This window comes from Copadichromis virginalis, linkage group LG12 (assembly GCF_057382275.1).
Source record: "Copadichromis virginalis isolate Kocher_CV1m ecotype Utaka linkage group LG12, C_Virginalis_male_GT1.1, whole genome shotgun sequence".
NCBI classification, from domain to species: domain Eukaryota; kingdom Metazoa; phylum Chordata; class Actinopteri; order Cichliformes; family Cichlidae; genus Copadichromis; species Copadichromis virginalis.
Window position 1 is genome coordinate 24,584,902 of NC_140629.1, and position 27,359 is coordinate 24,612,260.

Here is a 27,359-nt window from a genome sequence, read left to right on the forward strand (position 1 = left end):
CACAAGGTTTGCTCTGACCAAAGTCAGTGACATCAAGAGATGTTTTGAGATATTTATGCCATTGTCACTAGAAAGAATCATCATTACTATGATAAACCTTGAAGGAAAAAAAGTCAATGGCGACATGATGAGGAATACCTGGATGCTTTCATTGTTCTTGCTGGAGTGTACAGATGCTGCAATGAGGCCACTGATCGTCTATGGGATGCATCGACAGGCAGAAACATTTTCTGGGCAACGATGTCACTTCACACATTTGATATCATTTTGATTCAAGAGTCCTCAGATTTGACAACAGAGAGACCAGACCGAGGTCTGACAAACTTGCTCCCATCAGGGATGTCTGGGAGAGATGGGTGCAGCTTCTTCCACTGATGTTCATCCCAGGGCCAGTGACAGTGGATGAATGTCTTGTCCACTTTTTGAGGAAAATGCCCCTTCCGGCAATATATACCCAGTAAGCAAGGGAAAAACGGCAGAAAAATCTGGGAAGCCTGTGATGCAAAAACCAACTATGCCTGGAATGTACAGATTTTCACAGTCAAAGCTGCGAGTGGCACCCCTGAGAAGAAACAATGAAAATGTGTGGTCCTCCATATGACCACTGGACTGCAGGATCACAATATCAGCTGTGATATTTTATTTTATTTAATTTTTTACCAGATATGACCTTGGACAAGAACTTCACAAAGGAAACTGAGGTGAAGCTGTATCATTGGGAAGTGATAAAAAGCCCACAATTACCCACGGCTATAACCAAAACAAAGGAGGAGAGGACTTTTTCTTTTTTTCAGTTTATATTAAAGGTCTACTGCTGAAAAAAAACAAACTTTTTTTGTCTTTTCTTGATGTAAATGTCTATGGGTCGAAATTGACCCGTAACACCATCGATGTCATTTTAGTTATTAATCTTAAAATGAAAAAAATCAATAAAACAGATTTATTTAAGAGATGTGTCCTATACCCCTCAGTAATACTCAGGTAACACAGAAAAATTTATTTATTAATATGATTCTCTTGAGGTTAATTTTACAATTTTTTTTTAATTGAAATCGAGGGGTATAGTGACAAAAAAAGACCCAGAGGCCCACACCAAAAGTATTAAAACCAACATTTTCATGGATAAGGAAGCCTAACAAGGTAACCAAGAGATGAGAAACAAATTGGATGATAACTTATTGTTTTTAGTATATTTTATAGCTGATTTAATTCACGGGTCAAAACCAACCCGCTAACATAAGAGATGATAACAGAAAGCTAACACGAGAGGAAGGTTAAATATATAAATCTGTTTATTAATAAACGATGAACTCTGTTTGAGGCTGATGTATGTGCGCATTCTCATGATGTCATCCAGCTCCCCCCATAACAGCATGGCATCATGATGTAAAGATCTTTGCCTCTGGCTGTGTGGAGACTGGTGAATTGCATCGGTTTTCATTCATTATGCTCACAACTATTTTGTATCTTTACAAGTATTTGCAAATAACCATCAAACTGGGGCTACAAATAATATTCAATTAATCTCTTGATGGGTCCATTTAGATACAGGATTAGATTGCTCCCAGAAATATCCACTTCGAGGTGATGACAGTCGAGTATACAATCATCACAGTCTCCCCTGTGTTCCTTTCAGATCAGATGTTGTTGAATCCCAATCGCCTATTTTATCGTCACAGTCATTCGTTGTTGAGTCATAATTGCTTTGGCCGCTGCTTTGCAATCATGTCGCTCCATTAAAGCCACCTGTGCTGCTTCCTGTTGTTGCATCATATTCTGTTCTTGGGTTTTCTTTGACTGAGAACATAATATGTGTACTTACGGCTGTTACCTCAGGTTTGCACAAGATGAGGAACAATGTCTTGTCATTTTCAAGTCCAAACTTTTACCAGAACTTGTTACGGTTTATTTATTTGGGACCAGAAAGGGGCTGATATGCTGCTTTAGCCCAAAGCTGAGAGTAACAGAACCCGGGTCATGACTGGAACAGCAGACCAGTGAGTAGATGGGAGTATGTAATGAAAACATCGCTGAGGTGAATGTGTTTCTTCTTTCAGTAAATGTGAGGCGGTTTGGCACACAACACACAACCCGTGGAGAGACAAACCTCAGTCGGTCTGGACTATTTCCCTCCTCTCTTCTCTTTCTAATGTACTTTCTGGCTACATCAAAGTATGAGGAGATAGTAGTCTTCAGTGGAACCCACAAGTCTAAAAATTGTCTGAATGTCACTTTCTGAACAGAATTATTACTGCAGAGCTGTGATTAAAAGGAACAAATGCATGACATGAGCAATTTTAATGAAAGGAAGTAAAATTTGGAAATTGTTCTTAATTTTCTTTTAACTTTAAGAAAGTCAAGTTAAAAGTTTTCTTTATTTTTCTTTTTTTTTGTCAGTGGTTCAACATGCCTCCAGTTATGCTCCGCTGTTATAGATTTTCCTACATATAAATGTTTTGTTTTGATGTTTCTTTACTACTGTGGTTTTGTACAGCATGTCACGGGGGTTCGTGAACTTATTTCAACCTCTACAAGTCATTTGAATTGTGGTTCTACTGACAGATTATACACCAGTGCTCTCTAGTGGCAGACGGGATACTTAAAAAGCCAATTTTCAGAAGGTACAACACAATGTTTCCAGTGAGCTGGGAGTTTAATCTAATAAGTGATGAACTTCTGCTTTGTTTCATTTTAGAAAGTCTGCACATATACAGAGTGTCCTCTCAGGCTGCTAAAGGACCAAAGGAAATGACTGAAGCTTTTAGAAAGTAATGCACCAATAACCATCCCTGTCAGCAAAAGAACAATGAAGTATCCCATCTGTGACTTTTTAACTACATAATCTGATCATCCAAGCAGACAGCAGTCCAAAAAAAGAAGAAGCCATTTAGTAGCCATGCATTAGTAACAAATAGTGGACACTATTCGAGAGGGGAGTGAAGTCAGTTGAAAGGAGGAAGGGAGGGGAAAAGGTTGGGACAGGTGGGGTTAAAGTCTTCCAGTGAGTGCCTGACATACAGTCAATGAAGAGCAAGGAAATGGAGCTGGATATAATAGAAAATAAGGATGGAAAACAAGGAAATGACAATGAGGCCTTTGAATCAGAGGTAAGTAAGGCATAAAACAATCTTAAAAGAACTGGAACCTTTTCGATCATTTCGATTACAAGATGGTTTGAGCTACGTTTGTTTGTTTGTTTTATATTTAATAATTAAAATAACATCTATCTTCTGACTTTTACTGAAGTTGACAATAAACTTTGAGGCTTCTGAGGACAATTAAACCAACTCAAATGTTTTTTGAGCTAGAGCGGCATATTTACACCTGCAGCCAACACATGGAGATTCACCCTTGGCACGGTGATTACAGTTAACTAAAAACTGTTACGGATTCAAATATTGGGGATGGATACAAGAGGAAAAACCACAATAACAACACTGGTCCGGCCGGGTTGAGTCAAACGATGATTTTAATGATCACACGCGTGGGAGATGGACACCGTACGCAGACAGCATCAGATCTCAAAATGGTGGAGCATTGATTAAACTCTTATAGCCTCTAGTGGCCCCACCTTATCATAAAAGCCTAAACATTCACATTCTTTCTCTCACACAGCGCCTAAGCTACGACCTTGGCTCCCTGTTTATCTGCTCCTGCTGAGTTGGGGCAGAAAACTCCAGTATGTTCTGTTCTCTTCTACTCAGACAAATAAGGCGATGACTTTCTGCGAACAGTATTTCTTATAACTCAGCAGTATAATGCATCATAAAACAATGTCATTCATTCACAATAAATCAGCAGTCTAATGTAATGCAAATCAGTTTAACAAATGCAATAGTTATCACCTTCTTCTAATTCAGGAGAATAATGCAAACTAAAACTACATAATAATTCACAATCTTCAATTAGGGGTCTAACATGGCATAAAATAATATTATAATCCAACATTCCCCCTGATGAGCTCTTTAGAATAAAGAGCTCACCTACACCCTGTAATCCAGTGTGGCAGGGTTCATTTCTTCTCACTCCTGAGGTCCTTTGTCCCCCTGATGGGCGAACCATGTGTGAGATGACCTCTGTGTTTGCGCAGTTCAGATGCAAGAAAAACTATTATTACAACAGTAGCCGGTACAGATGACACCTCCATCACTCCCCACTTCTTCCACAGCTTTATTTTGGTGCTACCTTATACCCTTCAAACGTACCCAGACTAGAACCTCTGTCCAAGGAGCTTTTAGCCTTTATTTTATCGCTGCAGCTACCAGTGTCTTCCAGTTGGGTTATCCTCTGCTCTTCTTTCTTCAATCTCAGGGGTTAGACAACCCTTCAGTCGTTGCACAGATCAGGGGATTATTCTGCCCCGATTTCAAAGAACGATCTGTGTATCCTCGGGTCCTGTGTGTCCTGTGTATCCTCCAGAAAAAGGAACAGGAACGTGTCCCCCTTTTGACCAAGAGCCTCTCAAACCTCGTTGGTCTGGTGTTCCTGGATTTCCGCCAACCCCTTCATGCTTATTACTGTGTTTATGGGATCCATCCTTTTGAGGTGACTAATCGGAGCCCAAACGCCATGACACTTGGACCCAGTTGGTGTCTGGGTCCAAGTGTCATGTTGTTATCTACTGATCTTCTGGCGATTCAGAATTGGTTTCGAATATTCAGAATGTCCCAGGGACTTATTCTAATCATATCCTATGTGTGTGTAAGCGTGTTTGCATTTAGCCCTCTGCACTCAAAGTCAATACCTGCAATATATCAGTCCGGACCATCACGCCAAACGAAGCTTATGACCTCCAAAAGACCGAGTGCCGACTCATTATAAGCACATTTGCAAGGTGTGTCTGAAAATTATTAAAACCACTCATTTTAACAAAAGACATCAAAAACAAATTAGCCATTTTTAATCCTAACATTTGCCCCCCAAAAATCATGTGTTTGCTTCCGCCTACTGTCCCACGGTTTCCTCTCCAGTGTGGTACTCAGCTTCTCATGAACACAGGCATTTTATCATCTAAACGCTATTCAGTTCATTTCAATGATTAATGCTTAAACATGGAAATAATGATTTATGCTTCTCACTGGATCTCTAAAAAAGTCCGGAAACCTCTTGGGTCACTATTAGCTTAAGCTTTACCATACCTAAGTTATTAAAACACAAATGAAGTCATAAAAATGTTCATATAATCCTTGTTTGATGTTAAAACTCAACTCCCCCCCCCCCCCCCCCCCCCCTTTTTTGACACATTCCCATGTGTCAAATCAACGGAGCTAGAAAATTAAAAGAAAAGCTTAGTGACCTCATATCTTAGAAAGTATGAGACCTTCTCCTATCCAGTGTCGTTGCTCCAGTCCTGTCAGCCTGTGCCAGGGAATGAAACCAATTTAATTGTCATGTTAGATCTGTTCAACTCCTGGCTCCGCCCAGAGGCTGCGTCTGCAGAATTGCCAAGAAACAAAACCTGTAATAATATGAACTTCACTTGAATATGAACTTGTTGACTACTTTTGACACAGCAAAGGAATATCCTCTCCTTCTCGAGGACAGGCACTGACTTCCACTTATCTCCTGGAGCCAACTGTCCCTTATGGAGACACAATATTGCAGCTACAAGGTTTTGCAGATTGTTAAGTTTTTGTTTTTTTTCTTAAATTTTATTTTTGCATTTAAATTAAACATAACATGCTTATACAAAATCAACCAAGAACAATTACTGTTTTTAACATTTGTGAACTTATAAGCATGAAAGGGAAAAAAAAAAGAAAGGAAAAAAGAAGAAAAAGAAGAGGAAGAAAAAAAAACAAATAAAATAATTCACGCGGAGTGTGAGGCATGAATTATGATCAGTTATTTTTTTAAGAATTCTAGAAATGGTTGCCAAATCATACAAAAACTCGCCAGTTTCCCCTCTCTATCAAATCTCATCTGCTCCACCCTGGCCACAGACACCATCTCATTAAGCCACCTGTTAAAACACGGGGCCGAAGAAGACCGCCACTGTAAAAGAATAAGTTTCTTTGCAGCCAGCATACCCATTGTAATTATCTGTTTTTGTGAAAAGGAAAAAGATTCGACTGATGCAAATGATCCAAGTATAGCCAATGTACCATCACGTGGTACTTTTTTCCTAAATTGGTTTGAAAACCACATAAAAATCCGGCTCCAAAAAGCATTCAAAACCGGGCAATGCCAAAATAATTGTGCAAGGGAACCTTCACCGACTTTACATCTGTCACATAAGGGGGATACAGAATTATAGATCCGGTTAAGTTTAAGTTTAGAAAAGTGTAGTCTATGAATGACTTTAAACTGGATTAGTTTATATCTGGCATTTATTGAGGCTTTCTGAATATTGGACAAACAATTTGACCATTGGTCTTCAGACAGAGGGACCCCGAGGTCTTCAGCCCATGTTTTCTTAATTCGGTCGGAATCAACTGGGATTGTAAAGCACTTAACAAACTGAGATATCAAACGTTTAAAATCTGCTTTCCGAATTATATCAAAGTAAGTATAACTTCGTGGCTTCAGTGGAAAGTCTGAAAAGTTTTGTTGAACAAAATTCCTTATTTGAAGATAACGAAAAAAATGTGATTGAGGTAATTGAAACTTTTCTTGAAGTTGAAGGAAGGACATAAATTTGTCATCTGTATATAAGTCCTCAATGTATTTCAATCCCTTTTCCCCCCATTCCATCCATTTTACCTGGTTTAAACAAGTAGTTATGTATTATTGGCATTCCTACTGAAAAATCAGGTAGTTTGAGAGATTTCCTAATTTGACTTAATATCTTTAAAGAGTGTTTAACAACAAAATTACGACTGAGCGAATTGTTAAAAGAACCCGTGTTAGAAAACAATAAGACCGGTAATGAGGCTTCAGATACTGTTGCTGCCTCTACCTGGAGCCAGATCGGAAGCTTGTCATGGCAATAATCAATAGGCGAACCCCACTGCCAGTGCAATAGAGCTCTTGAATTTGCTGCCCAATAATAATATCTAAACACAGGGAGACCTAACCCCCCGCAGGAAGTGTTTTTTTGAAGATGAGCCATGGATATCCGAGGGGGTTTTCCTGCCCAAATGAATGAGTGAATCAATGAATCAAGCTGCTTAAAAAATTTAAGTGGCAAGTGAATAGGAAGGTTTTGAAAAAGATATAAAAATCGTGGCAAAGACACCATTCTAACTGCATTTATTCGACCGATCAGAGACAGAGGAAGCAGTTTCCATTTTCTAATATCCTCTTTGAGCTTATCCAGCATTTCCAGGAAATTCAATTTATAAAGGAGTTTGGGATTTTTAGAGATCTTAAGACCAAGATAGGTAAAAGACGTAGTTACTAATTTGAATGGGAGTGAGCTGAGGAACTTTGGGCATAGATTATCTGTTATTGGCATAAATTCAGATTTATCCCAATTGATCATATATCCTGATAATTTCCCAAAGTGTTTAATACAATTTAAAAGATTAGGGAGTGAGATTTCTGGTTTGGAAAGGCATATCAGTAAGTCATCTGCATACATGTTAACAAGACTTTCCACATTCCCAAATTTAACTCCCTGTATACCTGGGTGGTTTCTTATGTTAATGGCTAGGGGCTCCAGGGCTATATCAAAAAGAAGCGGTGAGAGGGGATCCCCCTGTCTCACCACACGTTGTAATTGAAAGGGAGAGGATTTATCTGCATTAGTGAGAATATGTGCAGATTGTTAAGTTGATCTGTGTGTAATGCTCTGAATCAGGTATGTAATATTAAATGAATGTCGTTTAATTAACTGCCACTACTTAAAACTTAGCAAAAAATATAACTGAATAAAAGATCACAAAGAAAAACATGATATCAGTGTTATGTAAGCGTGTGCGGCCTTCTATGCTCGAAGTCACCCCAGTCCATAGATCAGCCAAACATCACGTTGACTGTAGCTTTTAACCCTTATTAACTTGAGCACAACTCTATAACGAGCAACAAACTGCAATATGTATAAAAATGATCATGGTTACACCTGCAATGAAAGATCATATGATTATCCTGACACCTGTAAATAGAAGATTAACCTGAGGTTATAACAATCACTGGAACACAAATGTTAGTATAATGTCAAAAGATTCAATAAATGATCAATGCAATGCTTGTTATATGATTCTGATGTAACAATAATGCTGATGCTAAAATAACAGTAAAACACCCCCTTTTTATCCCGTTTATAAACTTGACACATAAACGTTTATAAATGCCTCTTTTAAATTTTATTTTCCCCCGTTTTTCCCTTACTGTCCACAGCAGGGGAATCTTAGTCTTGATTCAGCCATGAATCCAGCTCACCTGATTCATCACTGAGCCCCACCGTCACTGGTGTCTGACAGGGTGGCGCTGCATATTCTTCCTTTAATGTCACTATTTTCAATCTGTTAATTAGAGTGCTTAAACATGAAGTAGACTGCGTCCACAACAAGTCAATACAGCTGTAAATGTGGCCAATTATCAATCTATTACCAATCAATAACAAAAAATAGCTTTTATTTTATGCATGCTTTTAGTCAACCACTCACCCAGAGGATCTCCAATCCCAGAAAAATCCTTCTCCTCATTTAATGAGTCTGTCCTCCTTCCATGCCCTGGTAACTGGTTCATTCAGAGCCATATGATCTTGAAATATACATACAACTAGGGCTGGGCCATATTATACCGTATATAATGTTAGGCAACAATAGGAAAATGAAATATCGTGATAGAATATGAGTAAAATGGGCATGCGCAGTGCCTTTGTTTTCATACGTACATGGCCGATTGTTGAGTGAAACAGATGAACCAGAATTGGTTTGAAAAAATGGTGCAACTTCAGTGATGTGGAACTGGTTTGGTGTTTGTCCGTCAGATACACGACAAAGCACATTTTTTGCAGAACATGCAAGCGGCCGTCGTTATTGTCGTATTTGTCGGACTAAGATGCTCTTAAATCTGGGAGCAATCTGGGTCCTAAGCTCCATATCTCCATAAAAAACTGCCTAAATTCTTTCATCTTTAATAAAACGATCAGCATTGCTGCTTTATCAGGTGTAACTATGAAGTTTAACTTCCAGGTAGGGATGGGTATCGTTTAGGTTTTATCCGATACCGGTGCCAAATCGGTACTTTTGAAACGGTGCCGGTGCTCAAACGGTGCTCAAACCGGTGCTTAAAGAATGGAGAACACAAAATTGGTCCAAAAACCTCTCATGTTCAGCTGTTTTTTGTAAAAAGATAACAATGTTAGCCTTTTCTGCAGCTATGGGGAATATATGGTATCACTCTTGGCTGGAAGCAGTGCTTAAACAATGGAAAAAACACAAACTTTGTCCAAAACCTCTCATGTTTAACTGTTTTCCACTTTTTCTTTGGTCATTTTAGCCTTTTTGGCCAGGGTGAAGGGAGTATCTGCCATCAAACAAGAAGAGAGCCGCATGTAGCTATGATGATGTTTGCTAGTTCACCTTACATGCATTAATGTAATAACGTGGTTAGCCTACTCAACGTAAATTACACACGAACAACATTAAGCTACTCACGCAGAGAAGAACGGCTGCTGCTGCATCATCATCCGTCATCATTTCTGCTACACTGACAGGGCTAGGGGCCAGGACTCTATTCTTCGTGTTTTTGGGGGATGTTGCTAACTCCGGGTCCGATAACAGGCAACTGGTTACTACCGTTTATGTCAGAACACCGGTACCCATCCCTACTTCCAGGCATCCATGAAAACAAAATTTATTACATTTAACGGAGTTAGAAGTTAGCAGGAAGCTAGCGGAAGTTAGCTCGCTAGTTTCGCTAGTTACCTAAGCATGATATTGCATGTTCTGACTGAGAGATTTCTGAAAAAATTCAAACGTACAGCTCTGCTATCACTTCCAACATAAATGAAGACAGAAAACTAAACAGCAGTGACGTTTGTAGGGTTACTGAAGTTGGGCTAGCTGGTATATAATGATGTGCTACGTGATCGCTAGCGACACAGCTATGTTAGCATAACATAAACAGTGAAGCTGGAGGACGAACACTAACACTTTTCCACTTATAAAAGTTAACGTTAAGGTTCCTGATAGTTAGAGACAAATGCAATCGCATAGCAGGATGCTGTAAACGGACCAAACTTCAGTCAGGAGAACAACTGAGATAATCCATCCACAATACAAGGTTAGTCATTAATATACTGCAACAACATGGGAATAGAGCAGCTGCCAGAGAATTCAACATTAATGAATTAAGGTACAGAAGTGGAGGAAGCAAGAAAAATGAGTTTAATAAAGTTTGATTTATCTGACTGCTTTGTTTCGCTTAATGTGCCTTATAATCCCGTGCACCTTATGGTCCAAAAAATACGTAGGCTACTGCACACTGCAATTTAATGTTGCAATGCACCTCTTTTTAACTTCAGTGGATATTATACATGGTTATGCTCAGGATATGTCAGCCCATTTCTACTGGAAATGCCTTTTGGTTAAACTTTCAGCAAGGAATTTGCATTTGCACTGTTACATTTTTATAAAGCTTTAATGTACATAAAAACCAGCTTTTTGTTTAAGTGAAAATAAATGGAAGGTTGTCTTTTTGCACTAGTAATGTTGTGGAGTTGTATTTTGTCTCGCATCAATTATATCGTCAGTTATATCGTTATCGCAAATTTTCAAATATATATCGTGATAAATATTTTTGGCCATATCGCCCTGCTCTACATACAACAAGCCAAACCACACCTTGGTCACACCAACCCTTTTCCGCCCTGAAGATGTCCAACATGGCGATGTCCAGACATCTTAGTCTGGACTGTCAAAGGTGACTTTAACGCTGACTGTTCCGACAATCCATTTTATAACATTTCCTGGTCAGATTAGCCAATCTCTGCACCAGGGTTTTAATCGTTTTGCAATTTTCATTAGTTTTTATTTTTATTTAGTTTTGACTCCAGATTTTATATCAGTTGTAATTAGTTTTTACCAATTGTTTGCTAGTTTAGTCTAGTTTTTATTTTCTGAAAATCCTTAGTTTCAGTTTAGTTTTGATTAGTGTCAGTTATAGTTTTAGTTGTGTTTGCCAAAATTAAGTGTAACAAAATCCCAGTTTCATCATATCAGTCATGCTCTTCTGCTTATCCTTGGGTATTGAGACAATTAACTCTTGCAGCACCGGGTGTTCGTAATTTTGGTTCAAGTGAATTGATAATCTTTTTGAAGGCAATTGACTCACACAGTTATGTAGATGTCCCTGTCCTGTTGTCTCGGGATGCATCACGCTGCCTTGCCTGGGGTTAGCTTCTGTTTCTGGGGCTGAGGGTTGAGTGCGCTCCCTTACCTTTTCAAGGTAAGCTAGGTTAGTCTTCTTGTGTGAGCTTTTCAAGTGCACTTTAAGGTTTGTGGGATTTTTTCCCTTTATAAATGTCCCTCATAATTTGTCTCTTTCCACTACAAGACACTTGCTTTATCCAAAACACAGTCATATTCAAAGTAATCCCAAATTGGACTCTGGCGCTTTCTCCCGACTTTTCCTGACATGATTCTGCGCGTGGATGGAGCAGCAACACAGACAACTCGACTAACGTACTGCCCCCTGCTGGCATAATGAGACAGCAAAAATCTGGAAACTAAACTTCATTTTCACCCTAGACTATTGTAGGACACGCACACATCAATGAAACTAAACACATTTTGCTATAAATTCAGTTAATTTTAGTTAGTTTTGTGAACACTCATTACAGTTTTAGTTAGTTTTCCTTTTTTTTTTTTTTTCATTATATTTCCGTTAACGAAAATGTTTTTTCACTTCTAGTTTTCGTTATTTCATTTCTTTTCGTTAATAATAATAACCTTGCTCTGCACACTGGAATAAACATAATCAACATGATCAACATTTTACTGCGTGTTAATTCACCATCTTATCGATTCAAATGCTCCATCCTTATGTGGTTTGCGACATTATGTTTATCCACTCTGTCTCTAAATGTTTGAAGAATTTTCAAGTTTGGGGTCAAATTTTGAGAATTTGACCATAAGTGAAAGTTATGGTGTTATCACCCCCTTCGGGGCTTACCTTTCCCAGTTTTGATGATATTCCTCCCTATTCTTTGCAAGTACCCCCTGTTGGTGGCGAGAAACTGTTGGTGTGGTCAAGTGGGTGCTGTAAAAACAAAAGCTCAGGACAGAACAGTTATCAGTCATGTACTTCATGCAAAATTAGCATATATCGAATTTCATATTGATCCTCTGAGTGTAATGGTACATTTTAATTTGAATTTATCAAAGCTAAACACAATAATTTTTCTTTATTTTACTCTTGTTCTTGTGCAGCACCACCTCCTATCACATGCCCCTGTCGGTTATATCTCTACCTTTCTGAATTATGGACTATTTCAATGAAAGGACCTAAAAGACAGGGACCAGTGTTTATCATTACATATCTCCATTTTGAGTGTGACAAGTCTACCATTTCCCTGTTATCCATAGATATTACTAGAGTTTTTTGGCTTTTTTTTTTTTTTTACCTCTGTTTAAGTGACCAGTTAATTGACTCTTTACAGTGGCCTGCTATGGTTAATAATAACATGTTCAGTCATTGTCAGCGGTGTGTGTGGAGGCGTGGAAGAGATGACCCAAACGCTGGACTCACGGTGCAGAAATGAAGAGGATTTATTGGAGGGTAATGAATAAAGCAGGAACGATGGAGTAGCTGGCTGGCTGAAAGACTGGAATAATGGCTGGCTGACTGACTAACTAACTAACTGAACATACTGGCGGAGAGACACATTACCATCAGACGTACATCAATGACACGACAGAGAACTGGTGAAACCGAGGAACTTAAATACACAGGTTGAACGATGACAATGATTGGAAACAGGTGAGTACAGGGCTGAACATAATCTGACTAATGACACGGGAGACAAGCTGACACGGGGGAAAAAAAAAAAAAACAAAAAAAAAAAAAACAGGAAGTGAGAACATTAATGTGGCGAACTAAACTGAACATGAACAAACTGAAATCACTGGGTCAACGACCCAGGAACCCTGACAGTACCCCCCCCCTTCAAAGGCCGGCACCTGACGGCCAAAAGAAAAAAGAAAAAAAAAAAAAAAACCAGAACAGGGCGGGCGGAGGGGGCCCAGGACGGAGGGACGGAGTCCACACAGAGACAGTTCAGGTGGGCGGCCAAGCAGCCCGAGACGAGACAGTTCAGGTGGGCGGCCACGTGGAAGGCAGCAGCGACCACTGAGCCGGTCCAGTGGGCGGCTGCGGCGGTCGAGATGAGACAGTTCCGGTGGGCGGCCACGTGGTCCGAGGCCGAGACGAGAAAGTTCAGGGGGCCGAGCTTGCGGACGGCAACGACGTGGACACAGTTCGGGAGGCCGACCGTGCGGAAGGCAACGGCGACGATGACAGCGCTGGTCCGGGGGCCGACCGTGCGGAAGGCAACGGCGGCGACGTGGACACAGTTCGGGAGGCTGACCGTGCGGAAGGCAACGGCGGCCACTCAGGCGAAGGCGGTCCGGGGGCGGCGGCCACTCAGGCGAAGGCGGTCCGGGGGCCGGCCGTGCGGAAGGCAACGGCGGCCACTCAGGCGAAGGCGGTCCGGGGGTCGACCACGCCGGCGACGAGGAGCAGCTGTAGGACCAGGCGAAGCAGAAGCCGAAGCCGAGGCCGAGGCCGGACCAGGCGAAGCAGAAGCCGAGGCCGGACCAGGCGAAGCAGAAGCCGAGGCCGGACCAGGCGAGGCACAGGCTGAAGCTGGACCAGGCGAAGCAGAAGCAGAGCTAGGTGACAGCGAGGCAGCCGCAGGTGGTGGCTGGACGGGCTCCTCGGGCCCTCCAGCTGACGTGGCAGGAGGCTGGACGGGCCCCTCGGACCCTCCAGCGGAGATGGGAGGCTGAACGGGCCCCTCGGACCCTCCAGCTGACGTGGCAGGAGGCTGGACGGGCCCCTCGGACCCTCCAGCGGAGACGGGAGGCTGGTGCGGTCCTCCTGAACCCCCAGCTGACGAGGAAGGTTGCTGGACGGGCTCCTCGGGCCCTCCAGCTGATGAGGCATGAGGCTGGACGGGCTCCTCGGGCCCTCCAGCGAAAACGGTCTCAGAACCAGTGGGTACTGGAGCCCCTGGCACACACAGGACAGAACCAGCAGGTGCGGGGACCTCTGGCAGGGAAGCGGCCGGGCCAGCGGGTGCGGAAACCCCTGGCTGAAAAGCAAGGTAGCTCACAGCTGGCTCTGGGTGCTGTGGCTGCAGGTCCGGGAACTGAACAGGATGGTGGACGGGCGACTGGACTACAGGGGACTGGAGGGCGGGAGGCGACTGGACTACAGGGGACTGGAGGGCGGGAGGCGACTGGACTACAGGGGACTGGAGTGGAGGCTGAACAGCAGTTGAGGGAACTGACTGGAGTGGAGATGCTAAAAGATGAACAGAGGTAGGTGAGGCTGACGACGGAGCTGAGGTTGGTGTGGCCGATGGCTGAGCTAAAGACTGAGCTAGACAGGGAGATAGAGCTACAGCCTGGGCTAGTAAAGCTGGTGCCTGAGCAGGGGACACTTCAGCTAGCCTAACCAGGGATAGTGCGAGGGCGTGAAAAGCTGGGTCAGGAGGTGGATGAAGAGGTGAAGTAGCAGGTGGACCGGTTAGCTCTTCCAAGCCTCCAGGGAGGTCAAGCTGGGTTCTGGTTGCCCTCAGCCTGGGCGCTGGGACAGGCACGGAAGGTGGCTGGACACCAGTCACCCCCACCCGTGAAACAGGAGCGGGTGTGGAGGTGGACTGGATCGCAGCTGCCCTCCTCCTGGGAGCTGGCACCGGTGTGGGTGTGGGCTGGGCCCTAGTCCTCTGAGGAGGTGAAACGGCTGAAGAGGAAGGCCGAATCTGGGCCGCTGCGCTGGTAGGAAAAGGCTGAATGATGGGTGTGGAAACAGTGACTGGGTGTGTGGTACTGGAAGGTTTCTCTGCGATTATTTTGGTCCTCCTGCCACCACTATTTACAGTCTTTAATTGAACGGTCGTCGAGGGTGTTGAAGTGCGGATATTGTCCTTAATATATCCCAGCTCAGAGGGAGCAGAGCTGAAAAATTCTTCCCAGTCTACATCCTCCTCCAGGAGGGAAACACCCCACGGATCAGGGATAAGTTTGCTATTTGTTTTAAGTGAAGAGTCGAATGTGGAGGGTGGAAGACAGTCGCTGGAACTCACCATCTGAAAACAGTCCATGTTATGGTGGCGTGTGCGCCGCCTTCTCCGGGAAGAGGCAGCGGGCGGGGTACACAGCCGAGCCTCTGGCACGGGAGCCTCCATTGAGCCGAGGTGCGAGGCGGAGCCGCCGTGCCATGGCGAGGTTGAAGGTCCGGTGAGTAAAACGGCTGGCGGGCGAGCGAGGAGCCGAAGCTTGGCCTGTGATGCCCACTCTCCGCGGCGAATGCTCCGATGCAGGTGAGGCAGCAGGTGGAGGACCGCGGCGTCTCCGAGGCCCACCCAGAGCCAGACGAGTCCCCTCAAAGACGTGCTCCCTCTCTGAGAAGAACCGCTGTTTCCACCTGAGCTTCTCCGCCCAAATGGAGAGCGCTGCGTCCTGCCGCTCGAAAAGGTCCGAGTCCGCTGGGTCAAAAGCGTGTCTTCTTGGCACGGGTCGTGTCATTCTGTCAGCGGTGTGTGTGGAGGCGTGGAAGAGATGACCCAAACGCTGGACTCACGGTGCAGAAATGAAGAGGATTTATTGGAGGGTAATGAATAAAGCAGGAACGATGGAGTAGCTGGCTGGCTGAAAGACTGGAATAATGGCTGACTGACTAACTAACTGAACATACTGGCGGAGAGACACATTACCATCAGACGTACATCAATGACACGACAGAGAACTGGTGAAACCGAGGAACTTAAATACACAGGTTGAACGATGACAATGATTGGAAACAGGTGAGTACAGGGCTGAACATAATCTGACTAATGACAGGGGAGACAAACTGACACGGGGAAAAAACAGGAAGTGAGAACATTAATGTGGCGAACTAAACTGAACATGAACAAACTGAAATCACTGGGTCAACGACCCAGGAACCCTGACAGTCATGAGTGAAATCAAACCTCTTCTTCCCTTTAGCATTTAACATTCCCAACAATATACTGTGATACATTAATCGAAACACAGCTACTAAAACACACTTTTCTTAATGCAAACATCAGTAACTCAAAATTAGCAACCAAAGGGTTAAGTCTGCAGTTCACACTCATGTGAAGCTACAGCCTCCCCCTTTAGTCTCTGTCATCCTTCTGTTCTTGCAAAAACAAAACAAAGCAAGACAAAACATCCACCCTTCTTTTACAGGCTGGGTGAATTGTTTGTGGACATTTACTAATCCTAAAGTTGGTACCGTTTTTGTCTCATTATCAAGTCAGTTAAAACTTTTAGTCGTCAGTCCATCACAGTCCAGTCACACATCCACACACATTCATACCAGATATTGCTGATAATGGAGTCTCACGCGCAACTTATTCGAGCCTCCCTCACCAGCAAGATGACGTCATCATTTTAAAGGAAAACAGTTCCTTGTTTTTTTTTTGTTTTTTGTTTTTTTGGACTAAATACTCTAGGAACAACAAGTAGGCCTGCAGAGCGAGAGCGAAGTGCTCTAATAGGGTGATATGGTACTACAAGGTCATTAAGATAAGATGGGGCCTGATTATTTAAGACCTTGTATGTGAGGAGCAGGATTTTGAATTCAATTCTGGATTTAACAGGAAGCCAATGAAGGGAAGCCAAAACAGGAGAAATATGCTCTCTCTTTCTAGTCCCTGTCAGTACTCTTGCTGCAGCATTTTGGATTAGCTGAAGGCTTTTCAGTGAGTTTTTTGGACATCCTGATAATAATGAATTACAGTAGTCCAGCCTGGAAGTAATAAATGCATGAACTAGTTTTTCAGCGTCACTCTGAGACAGGATATTTCTAATTTTAGAGATGTTGCGCAAATGGAAGAACGCAGTCTTACATATTTGTTTAATATGTGCATTGAAGGACATGTCCTGGTCAAAAATGACTCCAAGGTTCCTCACAGCGTTACTGGAGGTCAAGGTAATGCCATCCAGAGTAAGAATCTGGTTAGATACCATATTTCTAGGCTTTTCAGGGCCGAGTACAATAACCTCAGTTTTATCGGAATTAAGAAGCAGAAAGTTAGCGGCCATCCAGGTCTTTATGTCTTTAAGACATTCCTGCAGTTTAACTAATTGGTGTGTGTTATTCTGGCTTCATGGACAGATAGAGCTGGGTGTCATCTGCATAGCAGTGAAAATGTATGCTATGTCTTCTAATGATACTGCCTAAGGGAAGCATGTATAATGTAAACAGAATTGGTCCTAGCACTGAACCACTGAACCCTCCATAATTAACCTCAGTGTGTGAAGAGGACTCTCCATTTACATGAACAAATTGGAGTCTATTAGATAGATATGATACAAACCACTGCAGTGCAGTACCTGTAATACCTACAGCATGTTCTAATCGCTCTAATAGGATATTATGGTCGACAGTATCGAATGCTGCACTAAGGTCTAGCAGGACAAGCACAGAGATGAGTCCACTGTCAGAGGCCATAAGAAGATCATTTGTAAAGCTGTTTCTGTGCTGTGATGAGCTCTGAAACCTGACTGAAACTCTTCAAATAAACCATTCCTCTGCAGATGATCTGTTAGCTGTTTGACAACTACTCTTTCAAGGATTTTGATATGAAAGGAAGGTTGGAGATTGGCCTATAATTAGCTAAGACTGCTAGATCTAGAGATGGCTTTTTGAGTAAAGGTTTAACTACAGCCAGCTTGAAGGCCTGTGGTACATAGCTGATCATTAGAGATAGGTTGATCATATTTAAGATCGAAGAATTAATTAATGGCAGGACTTCTTTGAGCAGTTTTGTAGGAATGGGGTCTAAAAGACACGTTGATGGTTTGGAGGAAGTAATTATTGAAGTTAACTCAGAAAGATCAATTAGAGAAGAAGAGTCTAACTTTTGTTAGACAGGAAAATGATGTTGTTTTGGCTGCGTTATTCAGAAAGGGGAGAAACAACGGGGCCAGGCCCTGTGTCAGCCTTCTCTCCCCCTTTTTTTGTTTTTTCTCACCATATAATCAACTCATGACCCACCAAGTTGACAGGACAACACAGGTGCATGTTAAAATTCTTAAGATCGTGTTTAAAACCCCAAAAATGGAATTTTCTTTCATTCAGTAATCACTTGTATTAATCAATCAGCAGAAAACATGTCACAATTTGACTCTTTTAACCACTAAATTTGTCGTGTCATCACTGGTTGGTGAGACCAGTGTCTTTTTTTTGAAGTTAAGTTGTTGTCCTGCAATCCAGAGAGTTTATTTGTTAGTAGTGGATAAACTTTATCATTTAACAACAGGTGTATGTTAAGTTTCGCTGCTTTAACCTTGCTGGAAAATCTTCACATGTTCATGAATGTAAGCTGTTTCTTCATTGCGTGTGTGTGCGTTTGTAGGTGGGTTAATTTAACTTTTTTCTCAAACAAGGCATTTCTCTAACACGTGCCTTTCTCTCACATTTCTCTGCTTGTGTGTGTTTTTGTTTCACCTTTTGTTGTGATGCTCCGGACGCCTTCCCAACCTCCACAAGTCTGTTGGCCCCAATTTTATGTGTTAAAACTTCTCTTAATTTCTCCTCTAATTCTCTGCTAGCTGCTGTCTTTTCCACAGCTGCTGATTCTTGCTGAGTGTGGTTTCCATTACTATAATTTTGCTTCGGCCGCTGTGCTTGTGGGGGGCAGTTGGTCCAGGTCCGTAGCCTCCTGTATCAACACACTAAGAGATTTATTTAATATCATTTTCATCACTGTTAAATAGACCAGCAGGCAACACGCCCACCTTTACAGTGCAGACTACATGCCAGTCTCCCAACACACTCCTCTCTCTACTTCTCAATAATTCTCCACTCTCCCTTTATTTCTCCTTTCTCTACGTCAGTTTTAAAAACCCAACATATTTCACACCACAAAACTGAAACAAATCACCCCCGTATTTATCACACAATCTTACTCTGCCGACTGAAGTGCCGGTCTAAATCATGCACGATTTGTCTCTTCTATATCAAAACCCAGCCAAACATCAAACATTCATCGTAGTCATTCAAAACCTTATTTGTAATATTATAATCAGCAAAATCAGCGTTTTAATTACAGGCATGTATCATTGTTTGCAAATCATAATTATAAAACTCAATAACACGCTAAACAGCAAGCAAAAGTCGTCTGTGCGCTTCACAGCAGCCACCTCATTTGCATGTTCACACACCGTCTAAAAATAGCTCGCAGCGCTGCAGCTGCACATCACACACAGTCTCATTTCACACACAGCTCTGTTATTTTATATTACAAAGACGTCCTATATTTACAATCACTCTCAGGCCTGACAGCTTTAGCGCCTACACAATTTTGACAAATTCAAGTTAACGGGTCCAACCGAAGAAAGTCCAACTTTTTTGTAATCAATTAACCAGTATCAGACTCTAACTGTATCTGGCCTAATCTCTAAAGTCCCTAACTCAATTTAACAGTGTCCAAAAAAGCGCAGATACCGTTACAAACGGTAAGGAGACTCTAACTCCTAGCTTATTCCAGGATGCCCTGTACCCAACAGTTAAGCCAAACTGAACTAACCCTGTTCGCCGACAGGTCAAGGTCGCGCGTCCACTGCCAGGAGGGAGTGTAACCTCCGGGCTATGCGCTTCTTAGCAGACTCTAATAATAATTTATAACACTTTGAAACAACAGTCAGCACCCCAAAACAAGAGTCTGACTGAGGCAAGTGCAACCTAGAGGTCAATGGAGACTCTAACTCACAAAATGACCACTCAGGTCCACTCTTATAACCAATTTGGGCTCTAACCAACAAAATGACCAACTCTCTACCAAACTACTTGGGACTCTAACCCAATTTCTTAGCAGACTCTAACTGCTTTAACTTCTTCTTAGCAGACTCTAACTGCTTTAACTCATGAGATTTTTCATCAAAATCAAAACAGACATCCACCAGTAATTTCAGTGAGTAGACTTTAATTTTATCATGTCCAATTTGGCACACTTTGGAAATAGATTCAACAGGTAGTGCCTTACCTTTGTAAGCCGGCTTATGCCCACTCACGTCAGACCACTGGCTTGTGCCTGTCCGTTCGACAACCTCGGACCGTCCAAACCTCCAACTTCCACCCCAATACCACAGGACGAGCCCCCAAACTGTTACGGATTCAAATATTGGGGATGGATACAAGAGGAAAAACCACAATAACAACACTGGTCCGGCCGGGTTGAGTCAAACGATGATTTTAATGATCACACGCGTGGGAGATGGACACCGTACACAGACAGCATCAGATCTCAAAATGGTGGAGCATTGATTAAACTCTTATAGCCTCTAGTGGCCCCCACCTTGTGCAAGAGCACATTGTGCAAGAGCTGTGTAAACAATCCCATCCAAGAACTTCAGTCACCGCAGTCTCAAAATGGGCTTTCCACTTGTCTGACTGACTGCCTCTAACCCCCCCCCCCTCCCCCCCACACACACACACACACACGCACACACATCCTTTTCTTGATCTTTTTTTGCCTCACTGACCAAACATCCATGTAAGACAAGTTTGTTGATTGCTTCTGGGTCCTCTCTGCCAAATTTCTAATATGAATGATCCTCAATACATGTGTGACAGGAACAGCAGCACATATGCACTGATGGGGAAATCTCATCCGAAGGTATAGACGATGCGTCGGCAAAGATGGGACAACACAACAAGAGGTTTGTCCTTTCTCATTTTTAACCAAAAACACAGTGTTTCTTCATTTCTTCTGAATCACCAGCTTTTCTTTTGTGAGCCTTTTGATCTAACATTTATGACCTCTCTCCTTACTCCCCTTATCTGTGTGTCAACAGCTTGCTGGAAAAGAAAGTGGAGGCACTCCAGGGCTATATGGCAAAGCACAAAGACCAGATTCACCTGATTAGCCAGCTAGTTTTAGCTGCTGGTAAATTATCTGTGTTTGTATCTGTTAAAGTGTAACTCAGGTCCCTAAGTAGGTTATAGTTGTATAGGGCTAAAATACAAAGGCATAAAAGGAGAATCTATTTCTAATTTTGTACAGAGTTGTAAAGGGCTGTTAAATTTACAAATTAGCCTAACAGGTGAGTGGACCTGCATGTTCTTTGCCTTTAGAGCAAATTGATGTGAGCATGTTTTTGTGGAACAGACTGAAAAAGTAAAAGTTTAATTTACTACAAATCGCTTTCATTGTCAGTGGAAAAATCAAGACTTGGTTTATCAGAGTATGTGCGGTGTGTACTAAAAGGACTTGTCAAGGTCTGTCCAGGCAGACACAAAATGACATTTCGCATCCCACGAATGGTACCGTGACACCTTATTGATTCAAAGATAACAACACACCAAAATTTAGGCAATTATTTATTCCATTATCTGAGTCCCTTTGTAGGATATCTGCTTTTCAAAACACCTGCCTTGTTAATCTTTGACTGTATAAAAGGTTAAAAGTTTAGTTAATGTTTTAGCACTGATGATGACCCCAAACCTGCTTTTCTGCCAGGTGGTGAGTACTGAATACATCTAGTGGTGAGTGCCATCATTCAAAAATTCAGGATAGGAGTGTGTGGAGTACATGTAGATAATATGAGCTTTAATGAAACACGTTTTTTCATCTCAATTCATCTTTAGTAGATAATAGATTCCAGCTCAAAACACCTTGTCATGAGTCCATAATACAAAAATAACCAGAGTAGGGAATTGAAATGTAAAATGATCTTTTTAGCGTGCACAGGCTTTAAAGTACATTCTATGGTTTCCAGCCTTTTTCACGTGCACCCCCACGTCAATTTTTCTGACATCCTTTTACTTTCACTGTCTACATCTTAAAAACAAATATCTTTACTTAATGCTCTGTTCTTCCACTTTAGAACAGGCTTGCTACTGATTACTTCACACACATTCTTGATATCAAACTGATTTGAATATAAATGGAGGGACCAATAACATATAAAAGATGATCTTACGATGTTTCAATCTGTTGTGGTTATTACACTTGATTGAAGTAAATTGATGTAGATCTAAAAGAAAAAAAAAACATACCATCATGTTAAAAAAAAGGGTTTTTTTTTAGAGTGGTGCTGAAAATTTATTATGCCCTTGATGCTTCTATAGCAAGGGTAGTTCGCAGGCAGGTGCTGCTAATCAGATGTACTTGATTAACTGATGATCAGCAAGCCTGAGCACCTCTGCAGTTTTTGGCAGTTTGCTGGTCTGTAGCATTCAGGCGTGTGTTAACACAATCTTCCCAGGAATGGACATCCCCATCAGTTCACCCCAAGGTCAAACCAGACAATACTCAGAAAAAAACGTTTATTGAAAAAAAAAAAAGTAAAGTGTTAAAATTCATGACATTACAATTAGAGGAAAAAACTGAACAAGTGACTTGCTTAGAAGGGCTGCCAGGAGAGAGTTTTTTCCCTCGACAAAGAACACTGCAGCACAGCTTAGGTTTCTAAAGCTGCATCTAAATAAACCAAAAAACCTCTTGAACGCTGTCCTTTGGTAGATGAAACCAAAGTGGAAATGTCTAACCATAATGCACAGCATCACATCAGGCAAAAACCAAGCACAACATATCAACGCAAACACCTCACACCAGCTTTCAAGCATGGTGGTGGAGTCATGATATGGGCTTGTTCTGACACCACTGAACCGGTGCACATTGCTAAGTGGCGCTGTTTGTAAGCTGAATATATATATTTAAAATACAATTTTTAAATATAAAAAAAATCTCTCCCCTGATGGTCACATCTCACTGCTATGAGCCATTTTGTCGTTGTAAATTTGCATGTTAGCTAAATATCTAGTTTCCCGTAACATTTAGACTTAACATTTAGATTTAAATATAATACTAAGATTAAACTTTTAACATTTAGTTTTAAATATAATACTTAGATTTAACATTTAAAATTGTATTTTAGATATAAAAAGTTACAAATATTTTAGTAAATGTTGTAAAAAAATGACTCGAAAAAACATGTTTTTGTAAGCTTTTAAGATAAACGTGGAAAAATGTTGCTGTTAATTGCAGCATGTTTCAGTTTACAAAAGGTGCCCCATACCTTGCAGCTGAACATAAACTCCTCTGTATACCAAGTATTATACAACCAAATGTGAGGTCATCTATCCAACACTTAAAGCTTGGCCCAAATTGTCTCAAACAGCAAATATACAAAAGTCTGGCTGAAAAAGAAAAGAATTAATGTGTTGGTGGCAGTGGCCAGACCTATGGCTGGACTTTTAAAAAGCTGTGCATAAATAAATAGCTGTAAGTACTTTTAGCAGCATCATAAAAGGAAATGAAAATGTTTGTCTGTTAGCTTAACACATAAATAGCTGCCTTAAAAGTCCTTCAAAGGATTACATTTAAATGCTGAATACATTTGAGAACATGTACTTTTTTACTTTTATTTGAGTAAAAAAGTTTAATCATGAATTCCATTTGTAAACAATTATCATACTCTGAGTGGAAAAAAAAATCTTACACCACCTTTGATAAAATACATTAATTCATTCTTCTTTACCTATACATTTTAGCTATTTATAGTATAGTTTGCATTTTAATGTTCAGGTAACAATTGAATTTGTTTAATCATGTTACTAGCTAAGCTAATTAGCAAAGCTAGCTAACAGTGAGCTAGCTATTTCAGCTGTTTCTTCTGGGGGTTTTTTCCACCACTAATTCTATATATTGCTTTTGTGTGCTAGATTTTCTACTGCTACTAGACTACTTTTAGTTAACCTCTCAGCTCAGACCTGTTCAGTCGAGGAATCTAGTAAGACTTTGAGTCCTGAATCATACATATAACCTTTAAGTAGCGTTTGCCTGCTGGAAGATGTGTCATCTGTGCACTCCATTTTCACACCAACTACACTCCCTCATGTCTCGCTGCTAGATACAAAACAGATAATGCAGTAGTCTAAATAAAAACATTTCATTAACATGTCAGTAGTCTGAGGGTCATGCGAGGATGTAACTCACATTGATTCTATATTTGTTTCAGGCTTTGTTGCCATGGTGATAGCGGCATGTGTTGTGAACTTCCATCGGGCTGTTGGGCTGCTGGTCATCTCCTTGGTAACCATTTTTTTCCTGGTCTGGGATTGGATGATGGAACGATATGGTGAGCAAGTGTGGGAGGCTCTTGCTCCTATCAGAGACCTTCTCAGCAGGAACTGGTGTGGGATCAGATGGTGAGAAATGAGGCAAATCATATTTCAGCCTTTCTGCTCCCATGTGCACCTTCTATGACAAAGGAACTGGGCACCTAGGGGTTGGCCAGGTGGGCTGAGAGAACGGATCTTTTCACCATAATGACACAGGAAGAAAAAATGTGAGGGACTGTAAAGATAGCATACCAAAAATCCCTCGTTGATGTGAATGATGTGCGAGACAGTTCAGCATGTGGAGGGTTTCTTAGTTTTCTAAAAATCACGGCATCCTCAGACGGATAAAGTTTCTGATTAGTGAGACTGACATGAGTGTTGCATTAAACACAATAAAATGATTTGCTGAAATGCACCCCACCTGGATAATTTTAATTTTCTTTATCTTGTAGCTGGTAAGCGATGATTTAAATATATATATACTGCTTTATTATTCATAACATCAATGCTTGACCTACAGTACAGCCTTTGGCTTATGTCTACAAACCATATTACATTCTTTTAAAATCCTGTTCTGTCTAGCAGCTTTTGCGATCAGAATTATGATCTGAATGCACTGTCATGTTAAAAACATAAATTCTCTGCACACTCCTCTAGTTCAGGGTTTATCTCTTTATGTCTTCATTTCTATTTGTGTCATTTCAGATATATGTGGTATACTGTATGACAATGACTAAGGCAGGACAAGCAGAAAAAAGGGGGCGGGTGAAATAAAGAAATGTACAACGTATTGCCAACTGCCACTCCCGTAAGAAAAACAAACATACTGTCACGGTGAGTTGTGTGGCTGTCAGTGACTGGACCCACGTGCAGGACTCGGAGACAAAACATTAACTTAAACGACGGCTTTATTTGCTGGAGAGTCACCTTTGGACGATACATAAACAACAACTTAAACTAACTAGACAGGAGATGCTGAAGGAAGACGACCATGGATACACACACAACAAACGTGGAGGACGCAACAACTGGCAGGGAAAAACACAGGGCTTAAATACATACTGAGGTGATTAGGGAATGTGAAACAGGAGGAGAGCACAGCTGGGACTCATCAGACATGACAAGACAAGGGGAGACAAAACTCAACACATTGACATAGTACACAGACTTTCAAAGTAAAACAGGAAACTGAACAGACGTGGACTAAACTAGGGGATACAGTGACAGAAATCAAACCCAAGAGAATCAAAACACATCATGAAAACAAAGATAACTAATACAAACAGAAGTTTTTCTGTTTGTATTAGTCCACAGACTCAGGACCGTGACAGTACCCCCCCTCAAAGGGCTGGCGCCCGACAGCCCCAAACAAAAAAGGCACAAAGCACCAGGCCAGGGTGGGCGGAGGGGGCCCAGGACGGAGGGACAGAGACCAAACAAAAAACAAGGAGCACAAGAGACCAGAACAAACCAAAAACAGGTCAACACAAAACAAGACTATCCACGAGTCCATAGCAAAGTCCGGGAGTCGACAACACAAGAGCCGAAACAGTTCAGGGGGCCGACCATGCACACGGCAACGGCGGCGACGGGCAAACAGTTCTGGAGGCCGGCCGTGCACACGGCAACGGCGGCGACGGGCAAACAGTTCTGGAGGCCGACCACTCGGAAGGCAGTGGTGGCCACTGAGCAGGTCCGGAAGGCGGCCGCGATGCCAGTGGTGGCGACGAACTCCTTCCGGAGGCCGTCCCCGAAGGCCATGATGCCAACTTAGCGGCCTGGAAAACAGCTGGCAGAGGCGAGGCGGAACAGGTCGAGCTGGCACCGACGGCGGCGTGGCAACCGCAGGACCAGACGAGGCAGGACCAGACGAGGCAGGACCAGACGAGGCAGGACCAGACGAAGGCGGAGCTGAAGCTGGACCAGACGAAGGCGGAGCTGAAGCTGGACCAGACGAAGATGAAGACGCGGAGGCCGGACCAGACGAAGATGATGAGGACGCGGAGGCCGGACCAGGCGAAGATGATGAGGATGCGGAGGCCAGACCAGGCGAAGATGACGGCAGCGGGACGGCTGCGGAACCTGACGGCAGCGGGACGGCTGCAGGAGGTGATGTGGAGATGTGCTGGCTGGGTCCTCCAGGACCACCAGCAGATGTGAGGATGTGCTGGCTGGGTCCTCCAGGACCCTCAGCTAACGAGGCGTGGGGCTGGACGGGCTCCTCACGCCCTCCAGCAGACGTGGCATGAGGCCGGATGGGCTCCTCGGGCCCTCCAGCAGACGTGGCATGAGGCCGGACGGGCTCCTCGGGCCCTCCAGCAGACGTGGCATGAGGCCGGACGGGCTCCTCGGGCCCTCCAGCAGACGTGGCATGAGGCCGGACGGGCTCCTCGGGCCCTCCAGCAGACGTGGCATGAGGCTGGACGGGCTCCACGGGCCCTCCAGCAGCCGACACTTGAGGCTGGCTGGGTTCTCCTAAACCCCCAGCAGACGAGGCAGGTCGCTGGTTGGGTTCACCTGAACCCCCAGCTAACATGACGTGAGACTGGACGGTTGACTGAAACAGAAGTTGTAGTGGTGGTCGCGATGATGGTCATGCTGGGTGTAGTGATGGTTGTTGAACATGCAACAGAGCGGGTAACCGACTCTCAGCAACTCCTCTCCGGGGAACAGGGACGGGTACTGGGCCTGGTCGAACCTCAGCCACCGCCACCTGAAGAACAGATACAGGGCCAGGGAAGAGCTGTGTTCTGGCTGCCGTACCCCTGGGGGCCGGTGTGGGTGCAGCAGCTAGCTGGACCGCCGCTGCTCCCACCCGAGGAGCTGAAACGGGTGCAGGAGTCAGCGGGGTCTCAGTTGCCCCCACCCAGGGAACCAGAACAGGCACAGGCAACGACCGGGCGCCCACCATCCCCGCCCGTGGAGCAGATACAGGTGCAGGGATGAACGGAGCGATAGTCTGCCTGGGAACTGGAACCGGACGCGGAGAGCAGAGCAGAGGAGCTGTAACAGTCACTGGGAAAACCAGGTTTATGGTACCAGACATGGTTCTAGAAAACCGAGACTTACGGCAGGCTGACCTTGGTAAAACCGCTATTCTTAAGTTGTCCAGGTTGACGTTAGCAGTCTTAGAAAAAACGAGTTCA

The 27,359-nt window shown here is 43.0% G+C and overlaps 1 protein-coding gene across 1 annotated transcript in view; it reads left to right on the plus strand.

Moving 5' to 3' along the window:
* Positions 1–2,965: 2,965 nt before the first annotated feature.
* LOC146697103 (solute carrier family 28 member 3-like) overlaps positions 2,966–27,359 on the plus strand; it is a 42,483-nt gene continuing 18,089 nt past the window's right edge. Inside the window, exons 1-4 of the mRNA XM_085475591.1 lie at positions 2,966–3,107; positions 20,722–20,807; positions 20,943–21,034; positions 24,111–24,300. Coding sequence (XP_085331717.1) covers positions 3,024–3,107; positions 20,722–20,807; positions 20,943–21,034; positions 24,111–24,300 — 452 coding nt within the window. The 5' untranslated portion in view covers positions 2,966–3,023. The remainder of the gene's footprint in view (positions 3,108–20,721; positions 20,808–20,942; positions 21,035–24,110; positions 24,301–27,359) is intronic.